Source organism: Eptatretus burgeri, chromosome 5 (genome assembly GCF_056783735.1).
Source record: "Eptatretus burgeri isolate ZD-2024b chromosome 5, Ebu_testis_v1, whole genome shotgun sequence".
NCBI classification, from domain to species: Eukaryota; Metazoa; Chordata; class Myxini; order Myxiniformes; family Myxinidae; genus Eptatretus; species Eptatretus burgeri.
Window position 1 is genome coordinate 75,396,075 of NC_140965.1, and position 16,036 is coordinate 75,412,110.

The following is a 16,036-nucleotide window of genomic DNA, read 5'->3' on the forward strand; positions in this document are numbered from 1 at the left end:
GCGTGTGTTGGGATTGAGTAGAGGAAGGTTCCTATCGAAAATGGGCGCGCTGCGATTTTCAGTGTGGCCGCCACGGCAGTCATCTTGAAATTGGTTTTCGTCAATTTTGAGAACGGCTTGGCTTGTCCGATTAATGCATTTTTGCAGTGTGTATGTGTTGCCACCATCTTTCGACATGACCCTCTTTAGAGACCAGTTATTGGTACCGATGGCAATAAGACTGGATGTGATGAGCGATAAGTTGAGCGATGACATGAAGGTGATGGGCAGCAAAATGGACGTTAGGCTGGCCGAGGTAAAGGCGAATTGAACACAGGGCAAGTGGAGGTAAAGGCAGAGGCAGTGCCATGGGAGACGGGAGATGTTTGATACATGTTTGATGCAGGAGATGTTTGGATGTTTGGCGAGAGATGGGGAGCGAAAGTGAACGTGGCATGCGTGCAGGTCGCGCAGTGTGTAATGGCAGCCAGTGAGGCCAATGTTAAAATCGAGGAAGCACTGGGCCAAGCACCATTACGGGCAAGGGAAAAGATAGCTCCACAAAAGATAGTTGAAGCCAGGCCGGAGCGTGATAATTTATTATTTATAACAGAAACATAAATGGGAAGTGATGAGATCGGGGCATGCACGGGGAAGGATGTGTGCAGGGAGCGTGTGACCTCTCAGGTGAGCACATCTGTGCGTCGGGAGCCGACGGTGTGTTCCGATCAGTTGTTGGAGCCGGCATTTGCCGATAACAGGTACGTGGGCCCCACAAGTGCAAATGGGGAGTGCAGGGTAAATGAGGAGACTCTTCATGGGGATGTTACCTGCCTGTGTTTGAGTAGGCATGTTTGCAGTGTGTAAGTCCTGCTCGTGGCGCACCGTCTGAATTTGCACCCAGGCCAGTGGCACGGGTCGGGGTCGTGGAAACAGTGCGGCTGTCTCGTGAGCCGCATGCTTTGGCATGTGATGAGCGGACAAGCTGTGTTGTTGAAACTCCCTGAGACATGCTGTCTGACACAGGCATGAGTGAGGGTGAGGGTGAGAGCACAGTGGAGGACGAGCCGCTGTCTACATCTGTGTCTGCAGCACAGGCGTGCGTGGCGGGAATCGTATTGCCAGTTGGTGAGGTGTGCACCTCGGTGCACGTTGAGCCATTGGTGCGGGAGATCAATGTCGTGTGCTCTGTGCATGCCGGCACGGGTGCGCACGCGTGCGAGTGTGAAGGAATGAGCATGGTGCCGGAGTGCATGGGTGGGATTAGTACAGATCGCGAGGAGGTTAAAGGAATGCATATGGGGAAGCCGTTAAATACAGACGGTGTCATTTTAAATTTAAAACGGCTTCCCATATCGTTATTGACTCGAGCCAACTGGAGGGACGTTGCAAAGAGTGCTGCATGTGGGCGCATGCATGTATGCTTGCTGTCCTTTGCGTAGGTAGATTGGAGGGTTATTACAAATGCTCCTGTTGGGTTAAAAAGCAAACGCCAATTATGCTCGTTTCATTACGGGTAATCCCCATGGAGAGGGACTGGGGAGCAAGTCATATTGGGGGGATAATCGTATCCTGTGAGAGCCTTGGAGGAAAGAAGCTGGTGGTATTGTTGTGGGCTGGCGTTCGGCGGCGATAAATGACCACTGGGTGGAGCAGTAGAGTCGTCTCCCACCAAACACCTGCCATTTCGGTCGTGACTCTCAGATAAGTCCGAGAGTTCACGGGTCCCTTAGTGGACCGTGGTCGCCAATATTTTGACGGCGTGGGGTAGGGTTAATTGCCTAATTTCAATATACCTAAATACCCACGTGGTCCAGCTACCGGGGAAAACCACACCCTCGACGGACCTCGGGCGGAACGGACCGTTCACCGATCCCGATCCGGGTGTAAACCGAGCGGTGATTACCAAGATCCGTCGGTCCAAATGAACAAGTTACCAGCCCAAACGGCCTCACTAATTCTCAAGTCCAAACCATGCTGGGTCAATCAAAGAAAGGACAGAAACGAACTGGAACATTTAAACAATTATTTTATTGACAGGAATAAAAGAAAGGGACGAAGTGTAGACTTATTCATGACTATATGCATGCAAATATTTACAATGATCATAAACACTTAAACAGTTTTACTTATAGGATGGCGCCACATACAGACACACACTCAAAAGAAAAAGGACCCAATTGGTCTTTATTCGACCCTCACAGCCAAGGGGATAGTCGAGCTGGGGGTCAGAGTTCTGTCAGGGTACCTGACCGAGTTCGGGCGGCTTGGCCCGCGACTGCACGTGTGGGACCCGTGGTCCGTGGGAGCTTGGATGGTGGATAGCGGATCCAGGGTCGCTCCTTGTAGAAGGCCAGCGGATACTCCAGGCTTGAGAGTTCCAGCAATGACGACAGCACACCCAAGCTGCCTTCCAAGAACTGCTCCCTCCAAAGAACTTCAAATAACTCTCAAGAACTCCCAAGGACACACAAGAACTTTCTGAACTCTGAACTCTCTGAACTCGAACGAGCACAAAAACTCTCCACACACGCACACACTGAGGGTTGCGTCCTCCTTTATCAACCGCTCCGAGCGGGGCGGGGCCTTGGTGGAGCTGACGCACTGATCGCCCTGATTGGACAGGGACCTCCATGGATCCGTCCTTTCTGGGCGGGGTTAATGCTGAGCCGGGAAAACCCCACCCCCTCGATACGTGTCTGTACCCCTCTTGTTAGAGAAACAACGATTTTGCCTCATGGTGTTGGAATGCAGACCAATTTGAGGAAGTCGAATCAAGCATGCAAGGACCTTGCCTCGTATGCTACGACCGTGAGGTGAGGGTGCAAGCGCTGAAAGACACTGTGGCTGCAAGTGGAGGGGATCTGGAGATTTAAATAACCTAACTATAAAATAACTCACAGTGCACACACAAAATTCCCATCAGACAGAATGAGGGATTCTAACTATAAACACATACTTATCGAAATAACTAAGCTACGGGGACTGCTGTCTGTTTGTGTGCAAAGGCTTCCAGATTCATAACAGTATTAGGACCGGGTGTTCGGGAAGAACTCGAGTGCTTCCCCTCCTGTGAACCTCAAACCCCAGGCCTCAACAGTATTCACATTTTGTCCGAGGGTCCGTTAACACAGACCATCCGGAGGTCCAAAGACCTCTGCGGATGCCGAAACAATATTTGAAATTACTGCGTTGTACAGTATTACGATCCCGCAAATGAAGGATCGTCCAAATTAAACCGAGTTTGATGCTCAATCACACGTGAAGGCAAAGGTGGGAATATGTTTCTTATGGTTAAAAAATGCTTATTTAAAATACATTTGGGGAATAAGGAAGGACAGAACAATCAATAAATACGGAACGACCTTCTCTCAAAAGACAAAAGAAAAGGAGAAGAGGAACACGCAATCTTATGTGCAATGAAAAGAAAGAACCCACAATGGCGCCAGGATACTGGACTCAAAATTACAAAGGGGAACTCAGGTGAGTACTTGAAGCAAATGAAAAATGTGCCGATTATTTTTCAAATGCGCATAAAACTTGATTGTATGCGGGGTTGAATGTGGTGCTGTGACCACATCATTCGCAGAGGCGGTCTCCCACCATCTATCAACCACGCTGTTTTCAGCATCATGCTGCAGTTGAGTGAGCTTGTGCCCAAGAGATTGCTTTACCTCAACGTTATGTAGTTGCATACTGTACCCTTAACTGCAGTATGGCACCGAAACATCAAGCTTCTCCAAGTGGAAGTGGAGTGAAGAAATCCTGTAACATTATGTGTTTAGCAGAGAAACTCTTGATTTTCAACGAGTTGCTTGGCAAGATGAGTATCGTGCCGGTCGGCCTTGAGTATCATGTCAACACGTCCACCATATGCACCATTCGTTCAAGCCCGACTTCCTTGGAGTTAATAGCAGAAAAAAGCTTTGCCCTGAATAGGTGTTCAATGCTGATGAAATGGGGCATTTATACGAGAAAATGGGTAACACGATGTATATCTCCAAGGAGCAGAAGGCGGTGCAAGAGTTGAAGTCTTTCAAGTATCGTCTTGCACTTCTCTTTTTTTGGAAATGCATCCGGCGATTTTTGAATGCAAATCTTTTGTGCCGTGACACGCTCACCAGCGACGATGATCCCCAGGCCTCAAACAATATTACCCCCCCTCCCCCTGTCCGACAACACACACACACACACACACACACACACACACACACACACACACACACACACACACACACACACACACACACACACACACACACACATATTCCCTCTGAGGTTTTTATTAACAAAAAAACTTTATAAAATATTTGTCTATGTTAGTTCCATGACCACGTTCCCCTGTTCCCATTTGTCCAATGAGGTCTTTTGCTTACGCAACACGGTTTTTGCCGAACGCGCCATTTTCCAGGAACCTAACCCGCACATTGTACAAGGGTTTACTGTATATACTGATGATGGTCTGTCAAATGATCAGCTGATTAACAAACCAGAGTCCACCATGGAGCTGTAAGTGCTCAGATGCCGGAACAGTGATTAATTATTACCTCCACCACCAAAGGTGGAAGGAGATTCTGTTTTCACCCCTGTCTGTTGGATTCGCTATATATGCTCGATATCCCTTATTGTCGGGTTTTCCGTCTGTCTGGCTGTGTGTATGTGTGTCTGCAACGCGAGGCTCCACAGCACGAACCAGTGAACTGATTTCGATGAAACTTTGCCAACATGTGGAATATATACTGGGAATGTGCGCGTTTGAATGTCGTTGCCTCGCAACCACCCGTTGCTGTGCAGCGGCTGAAAAACCGCGTACAGTATTTTCAATACTTGTCCTTCAGTTTTGAATGTAGAGAAATGACACTTCGGAATTAAACACTTCGAGATATTTAGAAAATTTTACTCGAGCCGATTTTTGATTGAGGTTTTATTTTTCAAATGGTAGTCCTTCAAAAATCGGGTGTCTATTCACCGTCATTTTTTATGAGGGGCTTAGGGAAAATGGACGTGGTTGATGAAAAGTGCGAGTGGCGTAGGTAAGTGCGAGTGGTGTAGGAAAGTGGGCGTGGCTTATAGAAAGTGGGCGTGGCTTATGAAAAATATTGTGTGGCTCAGGATGTGTGGTCAAACAAGAGCATTGAGAGACGCTTATCGGGGTGTGTGTGTGTGTGTGTGTGTGTGTGTGTGTGTGTGTGTGTGTGTGTGTGTGTGTGTGTGTGTCTGCAACGCGAGGCTCCACAGCACAAACCAGCAAACCGATTATTTTTCAAATGGTAGTCCTTCAAAAATAGGGTGTCTATTTACCGTCATTTTTTATGAGGAGTGCCAGTTGGCAAAATACGCAAGAGGAAAAATCTTGCCAGGCAGAGGAACAATTGTATGTGAACCAATACGTCTTGGCAATGAATCTTCGGCGGTGGATCGGTCAGAATGAAAAGCATAGTATCCAGCGCTTCAATCCGAGTGAATCCCTCGTCGCCTTCCGGCTTGTCTGTTTGTCTGTTTATTTGTTTGTTCATTTGTTTGTTTGTGTACAGGTATCTCAAAAAGTTGTGGGCAGATTCAAATTAAATTTGGTGGGCAGGTTGGGTGTGTGAAAAGGATGAACTGACTATATTTTGATGAAGATCCGGATCCAGATCCGACGACCAGAATTTTTTCTGTGTTTCTTCACCATTGAGAAATAGGGTTAAAACGATATACAGTATAGCACGATATCTCAAAAAGTTGTGGACGGATTCGGACGAAACTTGGTGGACAGGTTGGGTGTGTGACAAGGACGAATTTATTCGATTTTGCTGAAGATCTGAATCCAGATCTGGATACGAGAATTTTTTAAATATTTTAATTGATTCTTCACCATTGAGAGATGGGGCCAAAACGATATATACTATGATATTTCAAAAATTTATTGGGCTCAATGTGTTCTACTGGATCATACATTACTTGGCGGAGGTATGCATTCTACTGAGTGCCTTCTAGTTTTCGGTATGCTGATGGGAATTTTTATTTGTAATAATTTGTAGATTTTGCTCTTAAGGCTGGCTGGAAGTGATGCCACATAGGTTGAACGAATGACTGATTAGTATGATGAAAATAACAATTAGAATGATAATCGGGGGCTGCAAACAAAATGCGAAGGAAGGCCCATACAATACAAATGAATTCACAATGACCAGTTTTTAATATTAAATTTAACCTACTGCACTTTGTCTTGTACTGCATTTATATGATGTCTGCATCTCCAGCCACATCGTGAGTCCATGGCAGTGCTCTCCTCTCTCCTCTCTCCTCTCTCCTCTCTCCTCTCTCCTCTCTCTTCTCTCTTCTCTCTCTCCTCATCAGTAGCTGCTCGCTTCTCTCTGGCCATACTTTTTTCTGTCTCTAACCTGAATGGGCACCTGTGGGTGCATGCTAGTTTTCACCTCTTCCCCTGGCGGGTGACAGAAGGAACAACAAGTGCCAATTGCTAGGGGGTTCCATGACCATGTGCTATGCCCCCACTGTTCTCAAGATAAATACAAAGTATAACCCCTACTCCCTTCCCAACACTTCTACACCACCCCATTCTACTTCCCATGGGGTCTACACACTATCCTTGAAAAATTAGGTCATGATCAATTAAGGCGGTTAAATATATACTCTCAAGAAGGTAAAACTGGAAGAAAAAAATCCAAAACCATGATTTTTCTTCACCCATTAAACCCATCCCCCACTCCCAAGCCCACCCTCTTCAAAATGTCCAGTTTTTTTCTTCCTGAGAGCTAACTGCTGTACCCATCCTGTTAACCACACATGGCTCACTTACCCCTCATTCCTTACCACACCCCATTATGTGTTCAAGTCAACCTGCTATTGATGTCCTCCTCTTCCCACCTTTCTACTTTTCATTTTATTCTGTTGCATCCTGATCTGCTCAGTATTCTTGCTCTTCTACAAGTATTGTATTTAAAAATTTAATTTTTCACCATAAATCCCCATGAGCTCCCCATTATGCAAGCCACATTTGGTTTTACTGAGGCCCATTGGGCTGACATTAGTAACTGGATCCCAATATAGAAACCCCTCCCCCATTCCCTCTCTTCCACACTCCACCCCCATAAAATTACTCCCAGCCCCTCCCCCCCTCCCCATTATTTTACTCTCCATTATGTCTGCTAAATTTGGTTGTAATCACATATGCCATTACAAAAATCTCCCCCCCTCTCCCTTCTCCCTCCAAGTGGCCCTACAGTGTTCCATTCGTAAGATGTACAAGATACAAGCAATCAGACAGACAGACAAAATGTCTCTTATTGTCCACCACCCTCTGCAGGGAGGGGCAATAACAGACATTGATACGAGTAGAATGCGACTTCCCTCCTACTTGCTTTACAGTATCATTCCCATTGCTTATTGCACTTAAAACATGCATTTAATTATGCAAGATGACATCGGTAGCATGATACATCAACAAAAATGTACTTATTTATATTACACTAACTCGTTGACATGGGGACCTGTATACATCAATATTTGTATTGGGAAAAATATATAATTAACACATCTTAGACTAAAATGTATGTCATTTACTTAACCGTTTGAATGCTCCCTGAAAATTTTTGTTGCCATGAGAGAATGCATTGCATGGGCCGTTAACAAAAAAATCTAAACTAGGATTATGCAATATTCTGCCAATTCTGGTCAAGCAAGTTCTGTGTTTGCTCGATCTAACAATAAAAAAAACTCGTTTGAACTAAAATCAAATTTGCAGAAACATACACCCGAATGATCCGGCATGTTTGGAGGAGATTTTATTGTAGAGTTTCAGAATAAGGTATAGTATGATAATGATGAGTTGGGACACTTCAAATCCATCCATAATTACATCAGAACTCGCGTTTTTGAAAATGACATTGGTAATCAAGGAAGTGCACAAAACTCAAAAAGTATAATTGATCTAGGAAGATGTTATTCCTATTTATCAAGATATTTAAACAAGCAAAAAGAGCTGATTGTTGATATGACAAAGTCCACCATAACGCTTCAGTCTCCCACATCTGTTGTCTCTCTTGTCATTAGTTTTCACACGTATTTATTACCAAATTTTATATCGGGTGGTTGTACCACACACCTCTGTATTACCACACCTCTTCATGGTGGTTGTACCCCCCCCCCCAACGCAAGTCCATTGGCCAAATCTTCCTTATTTTTCCCTGCTGCCCAGATTTGTCAGGCCTGCACAGTCATGGTCAGAGTGCCGACTGGTCCTCGTGCACTGGCACTTTCTCTCTTGTCTCTCTCTCCCTAACTCTAACTCTGTCATGGCTCTGACTTCTTGAAGGTGGGGGTATACCATCCTGGATGTGGGGGATCTCTGGGCCGCTCCTGGGAGATCGATACAAGTTCACATTACTCGGTGACTCGAGGATTTGAGAAGACTGTGCAGGCCCCTGACATCATTGAAAAATGCTTCCTTTCTCCATGCATTCCGAATTGCATTTGTGGATGCAAGGGTGATTGCATAATATAACTGGTCTTTCTTCATCAATCAGTCGTTCCACTACCAAAGTGCTCATCCACTCATCGTGATTGGCACTTCTTCAAAGTCACTCTATTGGCTGTCACGGCCAGGCAGAGGACTTTTATTCAAGGTTTATCCCCTAGAGAAATTTGATACCCAGGGTTTATGAGCTTTCTCTGCTCAGTCTGTGAAAACAGAAACCCTTCTTCCAGAGAAACTGCCATTAAGGGCTGACAAGCTTTCTATCCCCTATCAAAATTGGATTAGAGTGCTGAAGACTTGCTTTTCATCATTCACCATCTGCAACCTTTTTAGGTAACCCAGAATACCCACAAGGAGTTGGCGGTCAGAATGAGGTACACAGTGGCATTGCTCAAAAACTTACAAGTACTCAACACTACCAGAATACCGACTGAGGAGACCACATTTATATTCCTTTTATACTCTGCATGTTGAGAGAATACTTTTTCAATATTCCACTCGAAAATGTTCATTATTGCAGAAAAAGTTTTGAAAAGCAATTTCTGTATGGAGTATAATTAATTATTCATCTAATATTATTATTATTAATATTATTATTATTATTATTATTATTATTATTATTAATATCCTTGGCACTTGATATGCCATTGTTTGACATGTTTGCAGGGTGGTTGTGATTATGTTGGATGTGGAGAATCATATGCTGATCACAGCACCATTCATGCTCAGGTATGTAAATGTACAATGTTGGCAGGACTGGTAAATTGACTGCCTGAATTATCTATTATATAAAGCCATGTTTGTTTGTTTGTTTGTTTGTTACTTGCAAAATTGAAGATTTTTCAAGTATATTGGTCAGTCGATTTTGTTATTCTGTCTGTCTGTCAATTACCTGCAGGTCACAATTCTAAACCGATAGTCATTAAACTTTACCGGGTTGTAGAGGTAGTCTCAACTGAGAAGCCTATTGCTTTTGAGGTCAAAGGTCATCTTGGGGTCGCATTTCTAAAATCGTAATTTTTCATCCGATTGACCTGAAATTTGAACAGGATTCGCATATCGCATCACTCAATTGGGAAACCAACTATTTTGATGTCAAAGGTCAAACTTCTAAAATCATCAATTTTTATCTGAAAAATTGTCAATTTTCATCCGATTGACTTCAAAAGTAAACAGCAATTTTCTAGTGCATTACTGAATTGGGAAACCAACTATTTTTAAGATCAATAGGTCAAAGGTCAACTCAAGGTTAAACTTCTAAAATCAATTTTCAACTGAAAAATCATCAATTTACATCCTATTAACTTGAAAGTTGAACAGGATTTTCAGTCCATCACTGAATTGGGAAAGCAACTATTTTTGAGTTCAAAGGTCAACTCAAGGTCAAACTTCTAAAATCATCAATTTCAGTCTGAAAAAGAATCAATTTTCATCTGATTCACCTGAGCTTTGATTAAGATTGTCAATTTTAATCTTAATTAAATGGACAATTTGATGCATTCATGGCAACCTTTGGAAAGGGGGTGGATTTTGCAAGTATTGTTCTCTGTACGATGTCTTTTTCTAGTTTGTTTGTTTGTTTGTTTATATATGCTTCAAAAACGAAATAGCTACTGAACCAAATCCAAGCAAATTTTGCATGTTGCCGATGGGTACCCTAAGTATGGCTTCTGTCGGGGTAGCATAACTGGAAGAGGGAGTTCACGGTGGGGAATACCCCAATTCTCTTGATCGAAATGTGCATCGTATAGTGCCATCCGGTGGTATCTGGTATTACAAATCATCTTCTTTTATCAAGAAAGTTGAAACAACTTGATAATATACATAACAGTGATGTTGAAATCTGATTGAGAATAATTCAAAATTTTCAAATTGTTTCATTTCACTCATTTTAAGTGGAAGTTCAAACCAAAGCACCGAACACTGAGCTCACTCAGATTTCAACATCACTTGAAGCGGAAGTTTTTGCTCACGCTATTGTTACACGCAGTCTCCATAAACTCAGTAGCATTAGATGCCATAGTGAGCGTTTGTGGTTTCACCTGGTTCTTTTCGCACTTCAGAATTACCATTAGCAATCCGAGTTCTCATTGAACGAAACCAAATTTTATGAGTGCTTCTCACACGAGAGTGCAATGTCGGTTATGGTTTTGAAATCACCCAGGTCAGGTCAGGTATGGGAGCATGTGCCAGAACAGCACGTCGCTGCGTCCACTTTCCGCCGGTACTCCAGGGGCCTCCGTCTGGCCATCCCCCAGGCAGATGCCAGGCCCATCCCCATCTCCTTGAGATGATGGTCAACCTGTTGCAACCATGAGGCACGTGGTCGACCCACTGGCCTCCTCCACTCATGAGACTCCCTCGCTGAGAGAATCTGGTGAGCAGGATCAGAGTCAGGAAAACGAGCCACATGTCCATACAGCCGCAACTGACGCTCACGGACTATGCAGGTAACAAATCTCATCCGAGTCTCTCTCAGCAACCGCTCGTTGGACACAAAATCCGACCAGCGATAGCCAAGGATTCTCCGAAGAGACCTGGTACCAAAGGAATTAAGTCTCCGTCTCAGATCCTTGGTCAGAGTCCAAGTCTCGCACCCATAGAGCAAGACTGGAAGTACCAAGGACCTGAAGACTCGGACTTTCGTCCTCCCGCACAGGTACCGGCAGCGCCACACCCCATGAACCAGTGAATCCATGACTCCCCAGGCCCGACCCAGACGTCTATTGACCTCTGACTCACAACCTGCGGAGACATGAATATCACTGCCAAGGTAAGTGAATCTCTCCTCGACCTCAACATCCTCACCACAAACAGACACAGAAAGGACAGCAGCATCCAAGATGTCACCGAAAGCCTGGATCTTAGTTTTGACCCAAGAAACCCGTAATCCCAACGGCTCCGACTCCTCATTCAGCACCTCGAGGGCCCCCAAGAGGATGTCTAAAGTCTCCGCAAAGATGACTGCATCATCTGCAAAGTCAAGGTCCGAGATCTTGACATTCCCAAATGACGCACCGCAACTTGATCTCTCCGACATCCTCCCTAGAATCCAGTCCATACAAGTGCTGAAAAGTGTGGGGGCAAGTACACATCCCTGACGAACTCCAGTAACAACTGGAAATAAGTCAGAGATGGTACCACCACACTTCACAGCACTCTCAGTACCAGAGTAGAGTTCAGACATCAGATCGATCAGTTTTGGTGGCACCCCACGAAGACCAAGAATCCTCCAGAGGACATCCCGATTCACTGAATCGAACGCTTTACAGAGATCAACATAGGCTGCAAGCAGCCCCTGCCGAAACTCTCGTCTGCGTTCGGTGAGGACACGAAGTGCAAGGATACGGTCAATCGTTGACCTCTTTGGTGTAAAGCCTGACTGCTCTGGACGCTGGTGCTCAAGCAGATGGTGGCGAACCCTATCGAGAATTATCCGAGCAAAGACCTTGCCCGGCACTGAGAGCAGCGTCACCCCTCGGTAGTTGTTGCAGTCTTGGCGATCACCCTTCCCTTTCCAGAGAGGGACAACAAGGCCCCTCTTCCAGTCAGTTGGGATGATGCCTGTGTTCCAGGCAGAGCACAAAACTGCATGCAACGACACGAGTGCAGCATTTCCACCAGCCTTGAGAAGTTCGGCATGGATGCCACAGATCCCTGGAGCTTTGCCCTGTTTCAACTGGTTCACCGCAGCCTGTGTTTCCACAAGCGTAGGTGGACCACAGTTGATTCGAGGGTCAGCAACAGGGATTGTAACACCCTTGACGTCCAACTCGACAGTTGGGGGATCAGCCTGGTACAACCGCTCAAAGTAACCGGCCCAGCGGGCCTTCACTTCAGACTCCTCTGTCAAGAGCCTACCACTCTCTGCTCGAACTGTAGTGCTCCGAGGGATGGGCTTGGATGAACGTAATGCGCGAATTCCCCTGTAAGCGGGACAAGAATCACCTGTCCACAGGTGATGCTCTACCCCCTCACAGATTCCTCGCACATAGGCCTCCTTGTCCACCCTCAGTGCACGTACAGTTTTACGCCTCAGCTCCCTGAACAGCTCAGCTCTGCCATTCAGCCTGGCCCTGCGACTCTGGTCAATGGTATCCAGTGTCCCTTGAGAGACAAAATTCTTCTTTGCCCTGCGGTGAGCTCCAAGGCATCCACCGGCAACATCAAGGACGGTGGTCTTGAAGGCGCTCCACAACTCTTCAGGACCCCCCAAAGCACCCAGACCCCCCAAGTGTCCACTCAGCCTGTTCGCAAACTCCTCAGCTACTCTCTCATCCCTGAGCTTGGCAACATCCAGCCTCGGCTGGGATGGTACCATTCTCCAGGATTTAAGGTGCAGCTTTAGAGTTGCTACAACAAGCCTGTGGTCAGTATTGAGGAACTGAGCACTCCGGTAGACCCTGCAGTTCTGGATCATCCTCCAACGACCGTCAATGAGGACATGGTCAATCTCCTTTGCCACACCGCCAGCGTTGGAATACCAAGTCCAGCGATGAGCTTGTGGGCGCTGAAACCATGAACCAGCCACCCTAAGTCCATGACTTCTTGCAAAGTCAAGGAACTTAGTGCTATTCTGGTTCATAGTTCCTGACCCATGGGGACCAACACACACCTCATAACCGTCCCTATCAGTTCCAGTCGATGCATTGAAATCCCCCAAGACTAGAAGTGTATCTCGTCTTGGGCACTGATCAACCACAGACTCGAGTGTGGCGTAGAATGCATCCTTCACGGTGAGATCACCCGAACCCACAAAATTTTTGGCTTTTCATGGGTTTCTCGGGGCACACCCACAAATCCTAGTGTGAAGTGGTCCAAGTACTCAATTGGTCTTATGGATTATAAATCCCAGACGAGCCCCCAAATTCTGCTATGTGTGGTCTCCGTGCCTCAGAGTCAGTACCCCGCAAGTACCCGGAGAGTCATGTGGCAGACAATTAGAATGATCACTTTAAACTTTTCTGTCACTTGGCAACCAGGTGACAACCAGCGTACAACATAAAACAAAAGGAGATTTGAAACGCAATTTATTAAATCCCACTGCCTAAGCGTGAATATCATTCAATAAGAATTCAATCACAATAATTCATCATCACCAGCCCTCAGTAACTATAAAATTCTGCACAAGAATACAAGTCGCATTCAATGCTTTTTCAAACTTGATCAAAGTTTCCACACATATTTCAATGCAGTTTCAAATACTTCCACAATTCTTTAGAAAGGCAATTTCTACCCTCTGAGAAAGGCAACTTTTACACTCACGTTTTAATACAACCCTTTTATAGGATAAGTGCCGTGAATCAAAGTCTGTATCTTGCACTGTCGAACCAAGCGTGTAGGTTCCTGACATGCAATTGATGAATGCTCTGCCCTGTGTATGGAGTGCGCAAGCCCCGTGGGAATTCTCTCGCAGTATAGAATCTTTCTGCACCATGGCCATTGTACCGTGAGGAGTGAGGAGGAGGGATGACCTTGACGCGAGATGCCTAGAGAAGTTGTTGGCATGGAATGTCAATGTAGATCACTCCCAAGTGTTGCGTGGGTTCCTCGCAAACTCATTCAGTCTGCCGGTAGGAGAGGACCCACATCTGTGAAGGTGCACTGGATCATGATCAGGTCTGTGGTCAGCATGCACCCCAATGGTTTGAGGCTCATGAGCCGTCGCAGCCCGTCTCCTGCTGTGCACAGCCCATCTTTGGAAAAACTAACTTGACTGCACTCCGCTGCTCGAAAGGCTCCAAACACTGCTGGAGCTGGATCTTTGGTTCACCTCCAAGACCTCCTCCATGTTGCTTCTGCCAAATGCTCTTCCCTTCACCTTTTATTGAAATGACGGTCAACTCTAAAACAAGGCGACCGACAGTCTGAATTCAAAGATTGACCAAAGCTTGACCAAAGCTTGACCATTGTTTTCCATGACAAATCTTTCACCCAGTCCATCTCTCCCCAATGTAGGAGTTTAGCTCTCATGTTACTTGAACACTGAAGCCTCAACAAAAGTCATCCTCAAAGTTCTGTTGACAATCCATCATGGTGCTGAGATTCCAATGACACATTCAGTTGTCTGTGCACATCTTCTTTCACTGAATACGTATTACATTTATTTAATACGTAGTTTTGCCTTTTTATACAGTATCTCTCATAATTATGTAATTCAAGTTGCCTTTGACACAGAACCTACAATACGTAACATTTCCAATTATATAGTATTTACTAATCCGTAACACTATATATATATATATATATATATATATATATATATATATATATATATATATATATATATATATATATATATATATATATATATATATATATATATATATATATATATACACACATATATATATATATATATACACACACAACAAGGACAGTTGATGAAGGTGATGTTGGCTGATGGAAGATGACCTCAGGCAAATTATAGAGTGAATAGAGCCGAATGTTTGTGAAGTACAACATGTTGACTTTTGAGTAAATCTGTCAGCAACGCAATGCGTACTTTTTCTGGTTGCTTTATAATTGAACAATTTAGAAATTTGAAGCATACTGGAACATTTTATTTTTTCTTTCTTAAAAATAATGTGATTGACATGTATAAAGCAAAATCACTAAGATTCAAAGTAACCCAGTTAGTTGGAGCACAGTCCATAATTTATAACACTTATTTGCTTTCTCCATCTCAAGAAGAAAGTTATTACGAATTGGATTCAATCAATTCTACAAATGATTATTGTTACTTAGTCTGCCAAATGCATTCCTGTTTGTTACCAAATGAGATCAATGCTTGATGTTGAGCTGCAATCTCAACAAATGAATCAAAGTAGTTTATTTTAAATGTCGGCATTACTTGGAAGATTTCAGTACACATTTATTAGTGGCTTGTTCTAATTATAATATGCTCGCAGGAGCACCTGGTTTTGCCGGTGCTGTTCTAATCCTGTTGGCATTTTGAAAAAAAATCAAATTTTGTTTTGGTTTTTTCTTTGTGGGGACCTAAAACACTTTCCTTCACCCATTAAGGAATGGGGTCAGTAATGATATAATGTTACCTTTCACATAACTACAAAGGCTAAGGCATGATAGAGCGATATAGAAAAAAAAAATGCAAACTTTTTTTTTCAAAATTTTCCAAAAATTTGGCCGAAAACACTCCACGGCACTCACTAATGAACCTCTGAAAGTTTGATGAGATTCGTTCAGCCATCTCTGAGAAAAATAGTGACACATACACACACACACACACACACACACACACACACACACACACACACACACACACACACACACACACACACACACACACACACACACACACACACAATTATAATGTCGATAAAGCACGCTTCTCTCCTTGCAATAATGGCAAATATTGTGGGAATGTTTGTCTGACAAGAATTAATGTTAAATTCTGACATTTCATGGTGATCTGTGGTCATTCACCAATACTTTCTTGGGTTTTATATGAGACCAGTTGCAGGTTCAGACACAATAGATAGAGACCCCAAATTTTCTTATCCCATATTCCAACAATTTCAGCCAGATGCCTCACACATTATTGAGCACTATATT

The 16,036-nt window shown here is 44.3% G+C and overlaps 1 protein-coding gene across 3 annotated transcripts in view; it reads left to right on the forward strand.

The window, feature by feature from the left end:
- USP33 (ubiquitin specific peptidase 33) overlaps positions 1–16,036 on the forward strand; it is a 185,595-nt gene that overhangs the window by 27,030 nt on the left and 142,529 nt on the right. For all 3 annotated transcript variants that reach the window (XM_085882453.1, XM_085882452.1, XM_085882454.1), the window contains exon 4: positions 9,128–9,190. In XM_085882453.1, coding sequence (XP_085738579.1) covers positions 9,128–9,190 — 63 coding nt within the window. The remainder of the gene's footprint in view (positions 1–9,127; positions 9,191–16,036) is intronic.